The 19,879-nt window shown below is 45.5% G+C and overlaps 1 protein-coding gene across 1 annotated transcript in view; it reads right to left on the bottom strand.

The window, feature by feature from the left end:
- Positions 1–19,879, bottom strand: part of LOC126419513 (uncharacterized) — a 730,476-nt gene that overhangs the window by 105,597 nt on the left and 605,000 nt on the right. Inside the window, exon 18 of the mRNA XM_050086703.1 lies at positions 19,504–19,783. Within this exon, the coding sequence (XP_049942660.1) occupies positions 19,504–19,783 (280 nt within the window). The remainder of the gene's footprint in view (positions 1–19,503; positions 19,784–19,879) is intronic.

A 19,879-nucleotide genomic window follows, 5' to 3' on the forward strand; every position in this document is an offset into this window, starting at 1 on the left:
AAGTTTGTATTCCTTTTTGCCTGCTTCATTTACTGCATTTTTATATTTTCTCCTTTCATCAATTAAATTCAATATTTCTTGTGTTACCCAAGGATTTCTACTAGCCATCGTCTTTTTACCTACTTGATCCTCTGCTGCCTTCACTACTTCATCCTTCAGAGCTACCCATTCTTCTTCTACCGTATTTCTTTCCCCCATTCCTGCCATTTGTTTCCTTACGCTCTCCCTGAAACTCTGTACAACCTCTGGTTTAGTCAGTTTATCCAGGTCCCATCTCCTTAAATTCCCACCTTTTTGCAGTTTCTTCAGTTTTAATCTACTGTTCATAACCAATAGATTGTGGTCAGAGTCCACATCTGCTCCTGCAAATGTTTTACAATTTAAAACCTGGTTCCTAAATCTCTGTCTTACCATTATATAATCTATCTGATACCTTCTAGTATCTCCAGGATTCTTCCATGTATACTACCTTCTTTTATGATTCTTGAACCAAGTGTTAGCTATGATTAAGTTGTGCTCTGTGCAAAATTCTACCAGGCGGTTTCCTCTTTCATTTCTTAGCCCCAATCCATATTCACCTACTACGTTTCCTTCTTTCCCTTTTCCTACTACCGAATTCCAGTCACCCATGACTATTAAATTTTCGTCTCCCTTCACTAACTGAATAATTTCTTTTATTTCATCATACATTTCTTCAATTTCTTCGTCATCTGCAGAGCTAGTTGGCATATAAACTTGTACTACTGTAGTAGGTGTGGGCTTCTTGTCTGTCTTGGCCACAATAATGTGTCCACTATGCTGTTTGTAGTAGCTTACCCGCATTCCTATTTTTTTTTATTCATTATTAAACCTACTCCTGCATTACCCCTACTTGACTTTGTATTTATAACCCTGTATTCACCTGACCAAAAATCTTGTTCCTCCTGCTACCGAACTTCACTAATTTCCACTATATCTAACTTTAAGCTATCCATTTCCCTTTTTAAATTTTATAACCTACCTGCCCGATTAAGGGATCTGACATTCCACGCTCCGATCCGTAGAACGCCAGTTTTCTTTGTCCTGATAACGTCCTCTTGAGTAGTCCACGCCCGGAGATCCGAATGGGGGACTATTTTACCTCCGGAATATTTTACCCAAGAGGACGTCATCATCATTTAACCATACAGTAGAGCTGCATGCCCTCGGGAAAAATTACGGCTGTAGTTTCCCCTTGCTTTCAACCGTTCGCAGTACCAGCACAGCAAGGCCGTTTTGGTTAGTGTTACGAGGTCAGATCAGTCAATCATCCAGACTGTTGCCCCTGAAACTACTGAAAAGGCTGCTGCCGCTCTTCAGGAACCACGCGTTTGTCTGGCCTCTCAACAGATACCCCTCCGTTGTGGTTGCACCTACGGTACGGCTATCTGTATCGCTGAGGCACACAAGCCTCCCCACCAACGGCAAGGTCCATGGTTCATGGGGGGAAAATTAGACTATTAGCAATTCCTGGCTCCAAGTAGTTGCGAAGACGTTGATAAGTCTCAGTAACACTCTTAATAACTCGCAGCTCTCCTTGATGCCAGCCACAGAAAGAGAAAACTACAGGTCCAACTCGGTTACCTCCAACTCGTAAACCAACTACGAGTTCCCTTTCGCTCCTACCTTGAATTGCGCATACCGTGTCTCTACGCTTTCCACCATTCCACATAGATCCTTCACCCTCTTCCATCGTGCAGTGTCCCCACTGCTTCTTTCATATCTGTCGGCGGACTTCGCGCTCACCAGTCCACCCCTGGGTGGTCAACATCAACGTTACACCCACTGACGCCTCACCCTTCCCGCTCTCGTACTCTGATATTCATTTTTGATCTCTTTTCTATTTCATCTCTTTTTAGTCATTAGTCTTCTGACGGGTTTGATGCTATCCGCCAATAATACCTCTCCTGTGGCATCCTTTTCACCTCAGAGTAGCACTTACAACCTATGCCTTCAATTATTTGTTGGATGTATTCTAATGTCTGTTTTCCTCTACACTTTTTACCTACTATGGCTCCCTCTAATACCATGGAACTTTTTCTGTTCTGTCTTAACAGCTGTTGTACCATTCTATCTTCTGTCCTTGTCAATGCTTTCCATATGTTCTTTTTCTCGCAGATTCTCCGGAGAATCTCTTCATTCCTTACCTTACGACTCCAACTGAATTTCAAGTCTTCTGTAGCACCAGATCTCAGATTCCACGAATCTCTTCTTTTCCGATTTTCCCACAGTCCATATTTCACTACCGTCCGCAGCTTGTGATCTTGCGGTAGCGTTCTCGCTTCCCGAGCTCGGGGTCCCGGGGTCGATTCCCGGCGGGGTCAGGGATTTTCTCTGCCTCATGATGACTGGGTGTTGTGTGTTCTTCATCATCATTTCAGCATCATTGACTAGCAAGTCAAGGAAGTGGCGTCAACTAAAAAGGACTTGCAATATGGCGGCCGAACTTCCCCGCATGGGACCTCCCGGCCAACAATGCCATACGATCATTTCATTTTTTTTCATTTCACTACCATACAACGCGGTGCTCCAAATATACATTCTCAGAAATTTCTTCTTCAAATTAGGGCATAGGTTTGGTATCGGTAGACTTGTCTTGGCCAGGAATGCCCTTTTTCCAGTGACAGCATGCTTTTGATGTCCCTTTTGCTCCGTCAGCTATGGATTATACTTTGCTGCCTATGCAGCAGAATTCGTTAACTTCATCTACTTGTATCTGTATGGAGTGTAGCCATGTATGGAAGTGAAACATGGACGATAAATAGTTTGGACAAGAAGAGAATAGAAGCTTTCGAAATGTGGTGCTACAGAAGAATGCTGGAGATTAGATGGGTAGATCACATAACTAATGAGGAAGTATTGAATAGGATTGGGGAGAAGAGAAGTTTGTGGCACAACTTGACCAGAAGAAGGGATCGGTTGGTAGGACATGTTCTGAGGCATCAAGGGATCACCAATTTAGTATTGGAGGGCAGCGTGGAGGGTAAAAATCGTAGAGGGAGACCAAGAGATGAATACACTAAGCAGATTCAGAAGGATGTAGGCTGCAGTAGGTACTGGGAGATGAAAAAGCTTGCACAGGATAGAGTAGCATGGAGAGCTGCATCAAACCAGTCTCAGGACTGAAGACCACAACAACAACAACATCTACTTCGTGATCACCAAACCTATTGTTAAGTTTATTGATGTTATCATTTCTGTTACTTCTAATTACTTCCGTCTTTCTTCGATGTACTCTCAATCCATATCCTGTACTCGTTAGAGTGTACATTCTGTTCGGCAGATTCTGTCATTCTGCTTCATTTTCACTGAGGGTGGCCAATTCAGCAGCGAATCTTCACCCTAAACTTTAATACCACTCTTGAAACTTTCTTTTGTTTCCATCATTGCTTGTCGTGAAAGGCTACATTCCTGTGTTACACACTTTTTAATCCGACCGCTTCGCTCTTGGTCTTGCACTCTCATCGTTCTCCCTTGGCTCTTCTACATATTGTATATTATTCATCTTTCCCTATAGTTTATTCCTATTTTTCTCAGAATTTAGAACATCTTGCTCCACTTGACATTATCAAACGCTTTAAACAGGTCAAAAAATCTTACCAATGTTTCTCGATTTTTCTTTAGTCTTGCTTCCGTAGTCAACCGCAATGTCAGAATTGCTTCTCCGGAGCCTTTATCTTTCCTAGAGCCTAACTGATCTTCATGCAACAAATCCTCACTTTCCTTTCCATTCTTCTATATATTAATCTTGTCAGCAGCTCGGATGCATGAGCTACTATGTTGATTGTGCAATAATTGTCCCACTTGTCGACTCCTGAAATTTGGAATTGTGTAGATGAGGCGGATGTCTGATGGCATATCGCCATACTCAAGCATTCCACACACCAAGGTGTACTGAAGTCGTTCTGCTGCCACTTCACCCAGTGATTTTAGGAATTCTCATGGAATGTAATCTATCCCTTCCGCCTTATTTCATCTTAAGTCTTCGAAATCTCTTTTAAAGTCTGAGGTTAATACAGGATCCCCTCTCTCTTCTATAACGACTGCTGTTTCTATCAAGTCGTCAGACAAGTCTTCTCTATCATGGAGGCCACCAACATATTCTTTCCACCTATCCGCTCTCTCCTCTGCATTTAACTGTTAATGTTTCTACCCTTGATTTTAATTTCACTGAGGGCCTATTTGACCTTTCTATACTCTGAGGTAGTCCTTCAGACAATCATTTCCTTTTGCATTTCTTCACATTTTTCACACAGGCATTTCTCCTTATCTTCACTGCACTTCCTGTTTATTTCATTCCTAAGTGACTTGCATTTTTGTATTCCTGCATTTTCCTGAACATTTTTATACTGCCTTTTTTCGTCGTTCAGCTGAAGTATTTCATCAGTTACCCACGGTTTCTTCACAGTTGTCTTCTTTGTACCTTTTTTTCATTAGGCGTCTCTTAAGCATTCACAGAAGATTGCTCACACTGGATAACCGGCTTCCCACTGTCCTGCTGCCTTGCTTGCTTCTCCCTTGAGAATTTTCTGCTGTAGCTGTCATCCAGAAAACACAACTGTTGTCTTTAACAAGACAGTAACACTTCGCAGCTGCCGACCTATATGCGTTTGGAGTTTCGAAATAGCCTTAGAGTACCCGCCTCGGTATTCAATGTGCAACGAACTGACTCATCTCTAATGTCCTGGTGAACGCCAAGAAGCGACCCTGCTTGCGCATATGATACGTAGGCCTATACCTCAACGCCGTGTACTCGATCGGAGTGCGCTCCAGCGGCAGCTGTCATCTGTTTCTATCTTAGTATGTTTACGGAAAGGATGGGCATAAAATTCTTATGTTAGATCTATGAAGACGCACATATGCTCTTTAAAACGCATATGCTAGGCGTGTTGTTGCATTTGTAGTATGCATAAATAAAATACTCAATATTCCGGAACATGTTATAAGGCAAAAAGGAAAGTTTTGTGGTCAATATGTACGGACATAAGCATATAAAAGTCCCTGTACATATAAGCGATCCAAATGTTCAACAGTCTTCTATATAAGATAGAAATTATTTTATAATTCTCATTTTGCAATTAAAGACTAAGGCTTTTGACACTGGTTCTATCCAGTACGAGAGCCTTTAGGACATGTGAAATACAAGAGATTGGATACGTAATACCGTGAGGAGAATTTAACAGAGCAGTGAAAGGCCCCGGGAGTAGACGACAAATGGTTCAAATGGCTCTGAGCATTATGGGACTTAACATCCATTGTCATCAGTCCCCTAGAACTTACAACTACTTAAACTTAACTAACCTAAGGACATCACACACATCCATGTCCGAGGCAGGATTCGAACCTGCGACCGTAGCAGTCGCGCGGTTCCGGACTGAGCGCCTAGAACCGCGAGACCAAGTATACGACATTCCGTCCGACGTACTGATAGCCTTGGGAGAGCCAGAAGTGACAAAACTGTTCCATCTGCTGTGTAAGATATGTGAGACAGGCGAGATACCCATAGACTTCACGAATAATTACTTAATTCCAAAACCAAAGAAAGCAGATGCTGACAAGCGTGAATATTACCGAACTATCAGTTTAATAAGCCATGGTTGCAAAATACTAGCACGATTTCTTTACATAAGAACGGAAAGACTTGGTGCAACTGACCTCGGGTAAGATCGGTCTGGATATCGCGGAAGTCTAGGAACACAATAGGGAATACTCACCCTAGACTTATCTCAGAAGATAGGTTAAGGAAAGGCAAACCTATGTTTATAGCTTTTGTAGACTTAGAGAAAGCTTTTGACAAAGTTGCCTGGAGTACTCTCTTTGGAATTCTGAAGGTATCAGGGGTAAAATACAGGGAGCGAAAGGCTACTTGTATAGAAACCAAATGCCAGTTATAAGAGTCGAGGGGCACGAAAGGAATGCAGTGACTGAGAAGAGAGTGAGACAGGGTTGTACCTATCCCCTATGTCATTCAATCTGTACATTGAGCAAGCAGTAAAGGAAACGAAAGAAAAATTGGAGTAGGAATTAGAGTTCAGGGAGAAGAAATAAATACTTTTAAGATTTTCCGATGACATTGTAATTCTGTCAGAGGCAACAAAGGACTGGGAAGAGCTGCTGGACGGAATGGGGAATGTCTTGAAGGGTGTATATAAGTTGGTCACCAACAAAAGCAAAACAAGGATAATGAAATGTAGTCGAATTAAATCACGTGATGCTGAATGAATAGGATGAAGAATCTAGACATTTCAAGTAGTAGATGAGTTCGGATATTTGGGCAGCAAAATAGCTTATGACGGCAGAAGTAGAGGGGATGTAAAATGCAGACTAGCAATGACAAAAAAGTGGTTCTGAATAAGAGAAATTTGATAATATCTAATATAGATTTAAATGTTATGAAGACATTTCTGAAAGTACTTGTATGGAGTGTAGCTGTGGTGTCACCGCCAGACACCACATTTGCTAGTTTGCTAGGTGGTAGTCTTTAAATCGGCCGCGGTCCGTTAGTATACGTCGGACCCGCGTGTCGCCACTATCAGTGATTGCAGACCGAGCGCCGCCACACGGCAGGTCTAGAGAGACTTCCTAGCACTCGCCCCAGTTGTGCAGTTGTCGAGACGATAGTTAGCATAGCCTTCAGCTACGTCATTTGCTACGACCTAGCAAAGCGCCATTACCAGTTACTATTGATGCTGTAAAACATGTACTGTCAAGAGCGATGTTCACCATTTACGGATTAAAGTTAAGTATTCCAACAGCTACGTCCTTTTTTGCTAAAGTCTAACTTCCTTGTCCTGTTCCAGACCTCACGCCAGCCTGCGTGAGCTAAAACGCGTGCCTTTCGGCTTCCTCTCATAGTGGGTTGGCTCTCTTGCCAATCCACAACATTTGGCGACGAGGCCAATTCGCGTTCGTAACTATACTGCCCTGATTTACTTGTGTAATGGCTTCGCCACAATCTCCAGATGTACTGTCCGAATTTTATCGCTTACAGAACCAACAGACGCAGGCCTTGCTGGATGCCCTTGGACAGCTCGTCCAGGGTCAACGTGCAATGCAAAACGATGCGGCGGCCGCCGCTCCACCACTACCGCAGCCACAACACGCTGTTGCACCAACTTTTCGACCTTTTGATGCGGCACTGGAAAGCTGGACGGAGTGGTCACGCCAATTTGGATTCCATCTCGCCGCCTACAGAATTCAAGGTAACGAGTGGCAGCCTTTCTTATTATCTTCTGTCGGAGTGACCACGTACCGTGTGATAGTCAAATTATTTCCCTGACGCGATGTAGCAACTCTGTCCTACGACGAAATTTTGTCTGCATTAGATGCGTATTTCAAAGAATCAGTCAATGTAGTTGCCAAACGGTATACCTTCTTTCGTACAAAACATACGGCAGGTCAGACTAATAGGGAGTGGGTTGCAACTTTGCAAGGCCTTACTAGGGATTGTGCTTTTGATTGTCAATGTGGACTCCCTTATTCAGATATTATGGTACATGATGCAATTGCACAGAACGTTTCTGATGTTCGTATAAGGGAACAGATTTTGAAACTAGTCAATCCCTCCCTTCAACAAGTGATGGACATATTGGATCGACAGGACACACTTCACTTTGCTCAGGAATCATTTGAAACTTCACCAGCCGTGTGTCACATTAACCGGTCCGCCAGGCGCGCTGCACAGAACAGTAAACAGCCCTCGCGCCTGTCCGCGCAGCTGCCACCAGGCTCTCAGCCACGTGTGCCGCGCAGGCAAGCAAATGCAGTGCTAAAATCATGCCCGCGGTGTGCTACTAGACATTCGCATGAGAATTGCCCATCACGCCAGGCTATTTGCTTTTTCTGTAATAAAAAAGGACATGTTCAGAGTGTTTGCCAGAAAAAGCTCAGATCGGACACTCACAACCATTCCAGGCCCTTTGCTTCGCGCCGGAATCGGAATCGAACCAAGGATACTCTGGCTCGTGAAACTTCGCCCATGGAAATTCATGTAGTTCATTCCACTCCACCCAGTGCCACTCTCTCTAACAGTGACTGTGTTCGTCCCACAAACAGTGTGCGTCGATGTTGGTTGTGGTAGATTCATTCAATAATTTTCCTTTTGTTGTCCGGATGTCTTCCACGACGTCATCTGCCACCATTCAAGCGTTATCCGCTATCTTTTGCATTGAAGGTCTTCCACAGACTATTGTTTCCGACAGTGGCCCACAATTCATGTCCGCAGAATTTCAGTCATTCTGCAAGGCCAATGGTATTCAACATCTGACGTTCGCGCCGTTTTCGCCACAGTCCAACGGTGCCGCTGAACGTTTAGTCAGGACTTTCAAGTCACAGATGTTGAAGTTGAAAGCGTCGCATTCTCGGGAGGACGCGTTATTGCTCTTTTTGTCCTCGTATCGCTCTCAGCCCCGAGATGGTCGCTCGCCGGCTGAGTTGCTGCACAGTCGCCCTCATCGCACCTTGATGTCTTTGCTACATCCGCCGCATCAGGTTCCTGTGCAGCGGCAGACACCTGCATTTGCTCCAGGCGACGTTGTCTACTATCGCAACTATCGAGGTTCACGGCGTTGGCTCTCAGGGCGCATTCTTCGCTGCCTCGGCCGCGCTATGTTATCTGGTTTTGGGGGCCTCTGGTGAGGTGCGTCGGCATCTCAATCAGCTGCGCCTCTGTCGTCGCACGGGATCTGCCGCTCCCCGTCTGCTTTCAGCGACGGTGCCGTCCGGTCAGCGCCCTGGGGACCCATCTACTGGCTCGCCTCAGCCCCAGGTGTTACCGACGCTACCTTTCATTTTGCCCCATGGCGACGCGCCGCCGCCGCCGCTGCCGCCGCCGCCTGTTCTCCCGCCGGCGACGCCCACAGTGGACGCGTCGCTGCAACCGCCGGGCGCCTCCTTGGGTCACGCGCCGCCGATCGCTTCCCGTGACCAGTTGTCCTCCGCCATGGAACTCTTACCCGCTCCGGACCATATGTCGTCTTCGCCCGTCGGGTGCCCCGGCCCGATGGAGGTCGACCCTTCGGCCCCTCCTGTCTCTCTACGGGCGCATACACCGCATGTTGGCGTTCACCCTGGAGCAGGTTTTCAGGCGTTTCCTAGCTCCCCTCGGTCCGAATGGCAGGGTGCTGGTGGCACAGCCTCACCTGTTGTTAGGCTCCCCACCTCGTCGCATACGTCAACATGGGGTCCTCCCCACGGCGGGCGGAAGCCTTATGCCACAACCGTCCGCCGATTTGCGGGGGAGGAATGTGGTGTCACCGCCAGACACCACACTTGCTAGATGGTATCCTTTAAATCGGCCGCGGTCCGTTAGTATACGTCGGACCCGCGTGTCGCCACTATCAGTGATTGCAGACCGAGCGCCGCCACACGGCAGGTCTAGAGAGACTTCCTAGCACTCGCCCCAGTTGTGCAGTTGTCGAGACGATAGTTAGCATAGCCTTCAGCTACGTCATTTGCTACGACCTAGCAAAGCGCCATTACCAGTTACTATTGATGCTGTAAAACATATACCGTCAAGAGCGATGTTCACCATTTACGGATTAAAGTTAAGTATTCCAACAGCTACGTCCTTTTTTGCTAAAGTCTAACTTCCTTGTCCTGTTCCAGACCTCACGCCAGCCTGCGTGAGCTAAATCGCGCGCCTTTCGGCTTCCTCTCATGGTGGGTTGGCTCTCTTGCCATCCACAACAGTAGCCATGTATGGAAGTGAAACATCGACGATAAGTAGTTTAGACAAGAAGAGAATGATAGCTTTTGAATTGTGATACTACGTAAGAATGCTGAAGGTTGGATGGGAGGATGATATAGCTAGTGAGGAGTTACTTAATAGAACTGAGGAGAAAGAAATTTGTGGCACAACTCACTGGAAGAAGGGATCAGTTGATAGAACACGTTCTTAGACATCAAGGGACCTCCAATTTAGCACTGAAAGGAAGTGTAGGGGTTAAAAATCGTAGAGGGAGACCAAGATATGAATGCAGTGAGCAGATTCAGAAGCATATAAGTTGCAGAAGTGATTCGGAGATGATGAAATTTGCAAGGCATAGAGTAGCATGGAGAGCTGCAGCAAACCAGTCTTCTGACTGAAGACCACTACAACAAAAAACAAGAAAATGCAAAATACCTTACTACAAGTAATGCGAACTCTCTCAGAAAGCCAGTCGAACAAACACACTAGTGGGATTGAGTGCATTTATATTTACATAACATCGAATATAATAAAATATACTTCTATTAAATTAAAAATAAAATCTCATAACTTGAAAGAAAATGAGAAGGTGAGTAAAAAAAGAAAACTTGGATTCAGTGAGACGCGAACCAAATACTCATCAACCTTCATTGAGCAGCTGTGCATCGGATATTCGTTACGCTACGTTGAAGTTGCCTTGTTTATTACTACCTTCTGAACGTATTAATCGTTATTTATAACAAATCGTACCAAGATCAACGTGTTTTTGTAGGATCTTCAATTTGCCTTTGTTTTGAAACGGCAATTACAAATTCTAAAATTCTTTAGTACAACGTTTCCCGTTAATTTGCTACAACAAATAGTTCCAATAAACGACGATTTTTCGAGAGATCAATTTTCTTGTGGTTTGAAATATATATTCATACGACGTAGTTTATAACTTAAAACCCGCAAAGTACGGTCCTTGACTGAAAGCCAGTATGGGTTTCCCGACTCTATACGGCGTTCATGTGACGTAGTTGGCTTTCATCCACCTGAATAGCCTATGTTCAAACAACGTTCACAGTGTCTGTGATGTTTGATATTGCTCTACACGTTCAGAAAGACTCCCCAATGTGCGTTTTCCATGCTGTGACGTCAGAATCTCAGCACGCCCAACGTTGACGTTCGAATGAGTGGTCGTGTAACGACGGCTTTAAGTAGGGTAACCTACAGTTCAAAACACTTGGTGCATTACATGACGCCATTTGGACCTCACACGCTATATCGAAAACGAAAGGAGCTGACCATCGACTTTTATGATCGTTCAGTTCCCAATACTTGAGGCGAACAGGACGGTCGCCGGCCGCGGTGGTCTAGCGGTTCTAGGCGCGCAGTCCGGAACCGCGCGACTGCTACGGTCGCAGGTTCGAATCCTGCCTCGGGCATGGATGTGTGTGATGTCCTTAGGTTAGTTAGGTTTAAGTAGTTCTAAGTTCTAGGGGACTGATGACCACAGTAGTTAAGTCCCATAGTGCTCAGAGCCATTTGAACCATTTGAACAGGACGGTCAGAATAATAGCACACACCTCAAGTAGAAAGAACAGGATATTACGATTTTTCTTTACTTTTACGTTAACCTCAAAGTTACGTTATTTACAAATATGGGAAGTTGTGTACTCATGTAGACTGTGCTATAGATAAGGAAGAGATTAGGAAGTATTGATTTTTTAAAAAAATTCTACTATTAAGCGATTGTAGTTGTTTTTCTATTCTGCGATCGGCCATCACAATATCTGCCATTCCGACTTTCTCATGACGATTAAAACGATGGACTGTGTTACGATCTTCCGCGGTGAAACAATTTCGGAAGACCGAATTCAGTATTTCGGCCTTCTCTCTGTTAGCTTCCGCTTCGGTGTCAGTATAGTCAGTGAGCGAGTGAATAGATGATTTTGACCCACTTACTGATTTCACATACGACCAAAACCTCTTAGGGTCTTTCTCAGATCGGTTGCCAAAGTTTTACTTTCAAAGTCACTGAACGCTTCTCTCATTGCTCTTCTTACTCTCATTTTCACTTCGTTCAGTTTTTGTTAGCTAGGTTTTTACTTTTCTTTAATATGAGATGAAGTTCTCTTTGTTTACATAGCAGTTTTATAACACGGCTATTAAACCATGGTGGGTCCTTCGCATCCCTTGCGACCTTACTCGCAACATATTTGTCTAGGGCATATTGCTCGATTCCTTTGAATTTATTCCATTTGTGTTCTACATTTTCTTTCTCAACACCAAATATTTGATATTGATTTCTCAGATACTCTGAAATTTGTATACTGTCACTCTTGCTAAGCAAAAATATCTTATTAGCTTTCTTAAGATTCTTTGTAAGACCCGTTGTCATTGATGCTATAACAGCCTTATGATCACTAACACCTTCCTCCACTTAACTGCTTCGATAAATTTAGGTCCGTTTTCTGTCAGGTCTAAGATGTTACCCTCACGAGTTGGTTCTCTAACTATCCGCTTAAAGTAATTTTGGGACGAGACGTCCAGAACAATGTCACACGAATCTCTGTCTCTGACACCAGTTTTGATAGATGAGGCCCCCCTATTACAACGGCATGATCAGGTAAATTATTAACGATGTTCTGAAAGTTCTGTCTAAAGCGCCCTACTACTAGAAGTTCTGACCCAGGCGATCTATGCAAGCATCCGATTATCATTTTTGACCGATCTTTGATATTTAACTCCACCCAGAATTATTCACAATCGGAATCCGTGTTAACCTCGCTAGATTTTATTGAATTCTTTGCTGCAATAAACACGCCTCCATCATTGGCGACTAACCTTTCCTTACGATACATATTCCAACCTGAACTCAGGATTTCGTTGACATTAGCGTCTGGAATCAAGAACCTTTAAGTTCCTAATAGTACCTGTGGATTATAACCTTCAGTAAGGAATACTAATTGTGCGACCCCTGCAGTTTACTAAAATCGTATTAACTTTTCCATCTCCATCTCTGATCAGTGACGACGAAAGTTTTCTGGGGACATTGTGGCTAATTAGTTAGGCGAATCGTCTTTGATCCTGAGAGGGGCGTCTCTAACTTTAAAAAGCCCGGTGTACACCTCACACGTACTCCACTACCATAGTAGCCGATTCCTGCATGTAGTGCACCCCCGATCTATTAAGGGGAACCCTAAAATTCTAGTCCGCAGCTCGTGGTCGTGCGGTAGCGTTCTCGCTTCCCACGCCCGGGTTCCCGGGTTCGATTCCCGGCGGGGTCAGGGATTTTCTCTGCCTCGTGATGACTGGGTGTTGTGTGAAGTCCTTAGGTTAGTTAGGTTTAAGTAGTTCTAAGTTCTAGGGGACTGATGACCATAGATGTTAAGTCCCATAGTGCTCAGAGCCATTTGAACCAACCTAAAATTCTACATCCGATAGCGGACGTCGAGAAATTCGCATCCGATACCGTCGCAGAGTCGTCCGAGCCTCTAGTTTCGACTTTCCACTCTGCTCCAAACCAGAGTACCACGACCAACCCTTGGTGCGATGCTACAACAGACAGCTTAGCCTGTACCTCGCGCGCGATGTTAGTTGCCTTCGCCAAATCGGCCATCCGCCCAAAGGAGGCTAGGATGCCCTCAGAACCCCAGTAGCAGACGTCATTCATGCCGACATGTGCCACTACATGCATCCAGTTGCACCCAGTGCGCTCTATAGGCGCCGGCAGCGCCGCTTCCACATCACGGATGAAACCCCGGCAAACATACCAGGTGCACACTGGCGTTCTTCCCCGCCTTGCCTGCTACCTCCCTGAGGGGTTCCATCTCCCGCCTAATATTGGAGTTCCCAACGATAAGCGTACCCACCCTCCACAATTCTCCGGACTGGGCAGCAAAGTCGGCCGCTGGCCCAACAGGAGAGGCATCCCGTGCTGGCTCAGAGTATTGTCATCAACGCTGGGTAGCACCTCGTACCTGTTATTAAGGCATAGGGAGCCAGCCGCGCGACCTGCTCGCTCTTTCGCCTGTCGTCCAGTGATAGGTGAATCCACCACGAGTGAGGGCAGTCCGGTCACACGTTGCGTATCAGAAGATGCAGCGACACCTTTATCACCAGGGAATTCCAGTGGGCCCAGAGATATCGCAGGTCTCGTCCCCAGCGTCCCAATGTCACCGCAGCTTTGAGCATTAGTCCATTAGCGAGAAGAATATCGTCTATAGCCAACGCTGATACCACCTGTTTACGGACAGCAGACAGTTCTCCTCGTGTCCGCTCACAAAAAGAACAGTCCCTAGCCATATCGCAGTGAGTAAAAATAGATGTAAGATCTCAAATGGCGCTACTGAGTTTGGAATGTGCGCAAAATATAACAAACAGAAACGCTGAAAACTACTCTGCAGATTTCTCACTATGCCTTGAGACGACAAGCTCTTAAGTAGAAATAATTTTCTCTGTTGAAGTGGATGTTTCTAGAAACTCTGCTTACCCGAAAGCTACTGCACGAGATAAAAGTGCAAACTAGAATGCACTTATCCAAACTAAATGGTGTGTACCAGCACGAGATTTAAACTTAGTGGCGTGACATTAGGAAGCCATTTTACACACGGATGTGCCCCAAGATACACGTAAACACAAAAACTTACAGTAATTTGCTAACCACTACTCTACATAGAAAAATACACAAGTATAGTTCACTTCTTTGCAGATGCACATGGAAAAAGAACAGAAACCATTATAAATTACTGTATATCAGACAATTGCTGCTTTGCTACAGCTGCTGGTGCATCTGCTCTGCTCGGCGTCTGCAGGTACACGTGCCGCTTCAAAACAACCGAGCAATGACTTCCTGCGATGCTCTTGGCAGGATAGTTTCTCTGTCGAAGTTACGCGCTTCGAGGCGTCCTGGTTGGCTAGCGCCCGCTATTTAGGACGGCCGCGGTTCGCGAAGCGAGACTCGGCCGGGTGCAGTGGCGGACATGCGGTCCGGGCAATGACGGAGACTCGATCGGCCGCAGTGTCAGAGTGAAGACAGCGCACGGAGCACCGCGAGTAGTCAGTCGGCGCTTGGTGTACTGCGGAGACGCACGTGTTGACATTCCGGAGCCTGGGTCTGGCGGCGAGCGGAAGTGGAGTGCGGAAGCGCTATCTGGTCAACTTAGGCCCTGTTTAAGAGTCGTGTCTATCTCGAATCCTGAGGAGAGCGCAGGAGTTTACCCTGGCCCCCCTGTTAACCGCGAGCTCCTGGACTAACTTAAAAGCCGGCCGGTGTGGCCAAGCGGTTAAAGGCGCTTCAGTCTGGAACCGCGCGACCGCTACGGTCGCAGGTTCGAATCCTGCCTCGGGCATGGATGTGTGTGATGTCTTTAGGTTAGTTAGGTTTAAGTAGTTCTAAGTTCTAGGGGACTGATGACCTTAGATATTAAGTCCCTTAGTGCTCAGAGCCATTTGAACCATTTGAACTAACTTAAAAAAAAAAATGGTTCAAATGGCTCTGAGCACTATGGGACTTAACTTCTGAGGTCATCAGTCCCCTACAACTTAGAACTACTTAAACCTAACTAACCTAAGGACATCACACACATCCATGCCCGAGGCAGGATTCGAACCTGCGACCATAGGGGTCGCACGGTTCCAGACTGTAGCGTCTAGAACCGACTGGCCACCCCGGCCGGCTAACTTTAAATGATGAGCCATTTTGCGGTGGAACTTTCGGATGTGATTGGTCCGTGTAGCCACTTTGATTTTCGCTAGTCATTCCTTAAACCACTTGAACGTGGGTCTGAAATACTTGGTATTGCAAGTCCATGTAACTGCGCTGTGCCTTGGTTCCGTTGCATTTACCTTGAATTACAAGTGTGGCCGGTATTCGGGTATTCCTTTTTTTATTATTATTGTTAGTGTGTTAATTGGTCAATTTTATGAATCAAAGTTTATTCTCTGTATAAAACTACCGCCGCTAATTTAAATTGGAATTGCAAACTTGTTCCTTGTTGGCAAATATAGCCGGTCGTTGTGGCCGAGCGGTTCTAGGCGCTTAAGTCCGGAACCGCGCTGCTGCTACGGTCTCAGGTTCGAGTCCTGCCTCGGGCATGGACGTGTGTGATGTCCTTAGGTTAGTTAGGTTTATGTAGTTCTAAATCTAGGGAACGGATGACCTCAGATGTTAAGTCCCATAAAGCTTAGAGCCATTTGATCCACTTGGCAACTATAATAGTAAAAATTTTGCGCCGTCAAACGGTGCTTTGGTATTTAAGAATGTGTGCGGATTGTCTGGTCACTATCAGCATGAGCTAGTAGCGCTTTATAAATTTGCAAAGTGGAAATTTCATATCATTGGAGATTGGTACTGAACTATTGCTTTAATAGTAACTGCGACTGTCACACTATAATGTTTAACAGCTCTTCCTGAATTTGGCGCTACCCAGTGGTTGGCTATTGGTTTTTGTGAACTGTGTATTAATACTGGGTTTGGCCGGCCGCGGTGGTCTCGCGGTTCTAGGCGCTCAGTCCGGAACCGCGTGACTGCTACGGTCGCAGGTTCGAATCCTGCCTCGGGCATGGATGTGTGTCATGTCCTTAGGTTAGTTAGGTTTAAGTAGTTCTAAGTTCTAGGGGACTGATGTCCACAGATGTTAAGTCCCGTAGTACTCAGAGTCATGTGAACCATGTGAATACTGGGTTTGTGTGTTCTAGAAGCCGTTATTGGTGTGCGCAGGCCCTCCTGCCTGTTGTTGTCACTTGAGCTCTCGAGCACGGAATTCAGACGCGCGGCCGGTGTGAACGCCAAACGTTAAGAATGTTCTGACTGCTGTGTAGATCTTTCAGGCTAACATCACATTTCCGAATGTTTCCTATAATAGTTACTTCACGTATTTATGAGATCTTGCTATTTGAGTATTTCTGAAAGCTCATAGCTTTTACAAATTGTTATTTTTCATAATCACGAGGCCTGATAATTGAATATTTTAAGGTTATATTTGTGTAAAGTATTTTTTTATTAATTTAAAGTTGGGGCCGTAAGGCTATTTTTTCTTTACAATTTTTTTGAATTATTCTCATTGCTTTTATACATATAAATAATCGGTGTAGGTCACCGCAATTTGTAAATACAAATTAATCATTGTGTTGTTACCAGTGCTCTCTTTTAATTAAAGTGATGAAAATAAATGTTTGTATCCTCAAATGGGGTCAGCATTCCACTCCAGCAGCCCATGTGTCCTGCTTACCAATCCTTCACCTTACCAACAACAACATGTTGAGGATCCTTCGAAAACTGGTCGGTGTTGGTAAAAAGCAATAAAATGACGAAAAATGTAGTACTGGTGGTAGAAAATGGGCTTCAGTTAAAGACGTTTGTTTGCAAAAGGAGTGTTCTAGAAGCAGTAATTCGTAAACTGTCTTGTATACCTTATATTCAGTTGAGACTAAGTTGCCTCTCAGTTCTTTAGCAAGTGTGTCAGTCTTTTCTCTACGTTTGCACCAAGTCTTGTGATTGGTAGTCTGTTTTACCAGATGATCAATGAGTTTCGCATATTTATTCGCATTTGCGTGTTTCATGCTTAATTTGTAAATTAACGACAATGACAGATAACTGCTGAGAGAGAGAGAGAGAGAGAGAGAGAGAGAGAGAGAGAGAGAGATGGTTCAAATGGCTCTGAGCACTATGGGACTTAACATCTATGGTCATCAGTCCCCTAGAACTTAGAACTACTTAAACCTAACTAACCTAAGGACATCACACAACATCCAGTCATCACGAGGCAGAGAAAATCCCTGACCCCGCCGGGAATCGAACCCGAGAGAGAGAGAGAGAGAGAGAGAGAGAGAGAGAAAGAGAGAGAGAGAGACATCTTATATGTACCTAACATCAAATATCACAGAACATACCTCTATTCAATTAATAAGAAAGTCCCAGAACTTTATAGGAACACGAAGGTGAAAAAAAAAAAAGTTAGATCCAGCAGGATGCGAACCAGCTCCTTAGATACTTTTGCAAGTCTTAGCTCCATGCTTTGTAACCATTACGCCACAATGAAGTCCGCCCCCGGTAGCTAATCGGTCAGCGAGACAGAATGTCAATCCTAAGGGCCCGGGTTCGATTCCCGGTTGGGTCGGAGATTTTCTCCGCTCAGGGACTGGGTGTTGTGTTGTCCTAATCATCCTCATTTCATCCCCATCGACGCGCAAGTCGCCGAAGTGGCGTCAACTCGAAAGCCTTGCACCCGGCGAACGGTCTACCAGACGGGAGGCACCAGTCACACGACCTTTACATTTTACCACAATGAAGCAGCGGTTGCTCGCCCTGTATACGGTAACTTAGACCTCATTGAAGTCTTTAACCGTCTCTACATCATTTCGTGACGTTTAATTATAATAAATCGTACCAAGAGCGATGTGTTTTTATTAATCGAATATAGTGTTTCCACATCTACATCCATACTCCGCAAGCCACCTGACGGTGCGTGGCGGAGGGTTCTTTGAGTACCTCTATCGGTCCTCCCTTCTATTGCAGTCTGGTATTGTTCGTGGAAAGAAGGATTGTCGGTATGCCTCTGTGTGGACTCTAATCTCTCTGATTTTATTCTCACGGTCTTTTCGCGATATATACGTAGGAGGGAGCAATATACTGCTTGACTCCTCGGTGAAGGTGTGTTCTCGAAACTTCAACAAAAGCCCGTACCGAGCTACTGAGCATCTCTCTTGCATAGTCTTCCACTGGAGTTTATTTATCATCTCCGTCACGCTTTCGCGATTACTAAATGATCCTGTAACGAAGCGCGCTGCTCTCCGTTGGATCTTCTCTCTCTCTTCTATCAACCCTATCTGGTACGGATCCCACACCAGTGAGCAGTATTCAAGCAGTGGGCGAACAAGTGTACTGTAACCTACTTCCTTTGTTTTCGGATTGCATTTCCTTAGGGTTCTTCCAATGAATCTCAGTCTGGCATCTGATTTACCGACGGTTAATTTTATATGGTCATTCCATTTTAAATCACTCCTAATGCATATTCCCAGAAATTTTATGGAATTAACTGCTTCCAGTTGCTGACCTGCTATAGTGTAGCTAAATGATAAAGGATCTTTCTTTCTATGTATTCACAGCACATTACACTTGTCTACATTGAGATTCAATTGCCATTCCTGTCACCATGCTTCAATTCGTTGCAGATCCTCCTGCATTTCAGTACAATTTTTCATTGTTACAACCTCTCGATATACTACAGCATCATCCGCAAAAAGCCTCAGTGAACTTCCGATGTTATCCAAAAGGTCATTTACGTATATTGTGAACAGCAACGGTCCTACGACACTCCCCTGCGGCACACCTGAAATCACCCTTACTTCGGAAGACTTCTCTTCATTGAGAATGACATGCTGAGTTCTGTAATCTAGGAACTCTTCAATCCAATCACACAATTGGTCTGATAGTCTCCTGAGGGCACTGCATCGAACGCTAACTAAAGTGCAGTTCCTGCGGTCTTCGATAGCTGCACGTGCCGCTGAAAACGTCACGTTGGCACCAAGTCTTGTGAACTGTAGGTTGCCCATTTAGGTAAATCGGCATTCCGGCTTCCCAGGGATGCGGCGCAATATTCACCGTCTCTTATCTTTCTCTGGGGACCATTATCTAGAGAGATATTTTCCTAGCAACCAAGGTACCAGGTTTCCCACATTCCCCCTTCAACGTAAGAATGACCGGTATGGAGTTTAAAGCCTCACTAAATGAGCCGTCACAACTCCCTTCCTGTCTTGTGTCACTGGATGAGAGTTCGTGGCCAGTATAGCGAGGGCAGGCGGCTACCTACCTTGTGGCGCGCAGGCGAGGAGGGCGTGTCGGTAGGCGTGGCCCCCGGCACCAGGTCGGATTCGGCGGCGGCGTCTCCACCCTCGGCGGCGGTGCGGTCGAGCGCCGCGGGGGCGGACACGGCGCTCGCGTCGCTGCTCTCGTCCTCGCGGGACCCCGAGGACGAGACGATGGCCGCGCGCTTCAGGATCGTCCACGACGGCTGCTTCTTCACCAGCCCCGGCCGCGGAAGTTCGCCTGCTGCAAGGGCCACTGCGTTATGGCCGGACAGTGCACGCTTACTGGACTAAGCGTGTCACCCCCTTAAAGAAACACACTGTTCGCTATGGAGCGCTGTAGATAATGTATGAAGTTGCCCTGCACAAACACCGACCAAC

Source organism: Schistocerca serialis, chromosome 9 (assembly GCF_023864345.2).
Source record: "Schistocerca serialis cubense isolate TAMUIC-IGC-003099 chromosome 9, iqSchSeri2.2, whole genome shotgun sequence".
Taxonomy (NCBI): Eukaryota; Metazoa; Arthropoda; class Insecta; order Orthoptera; family Acrididae; genus Schistocerca; species Schistocerca serialis.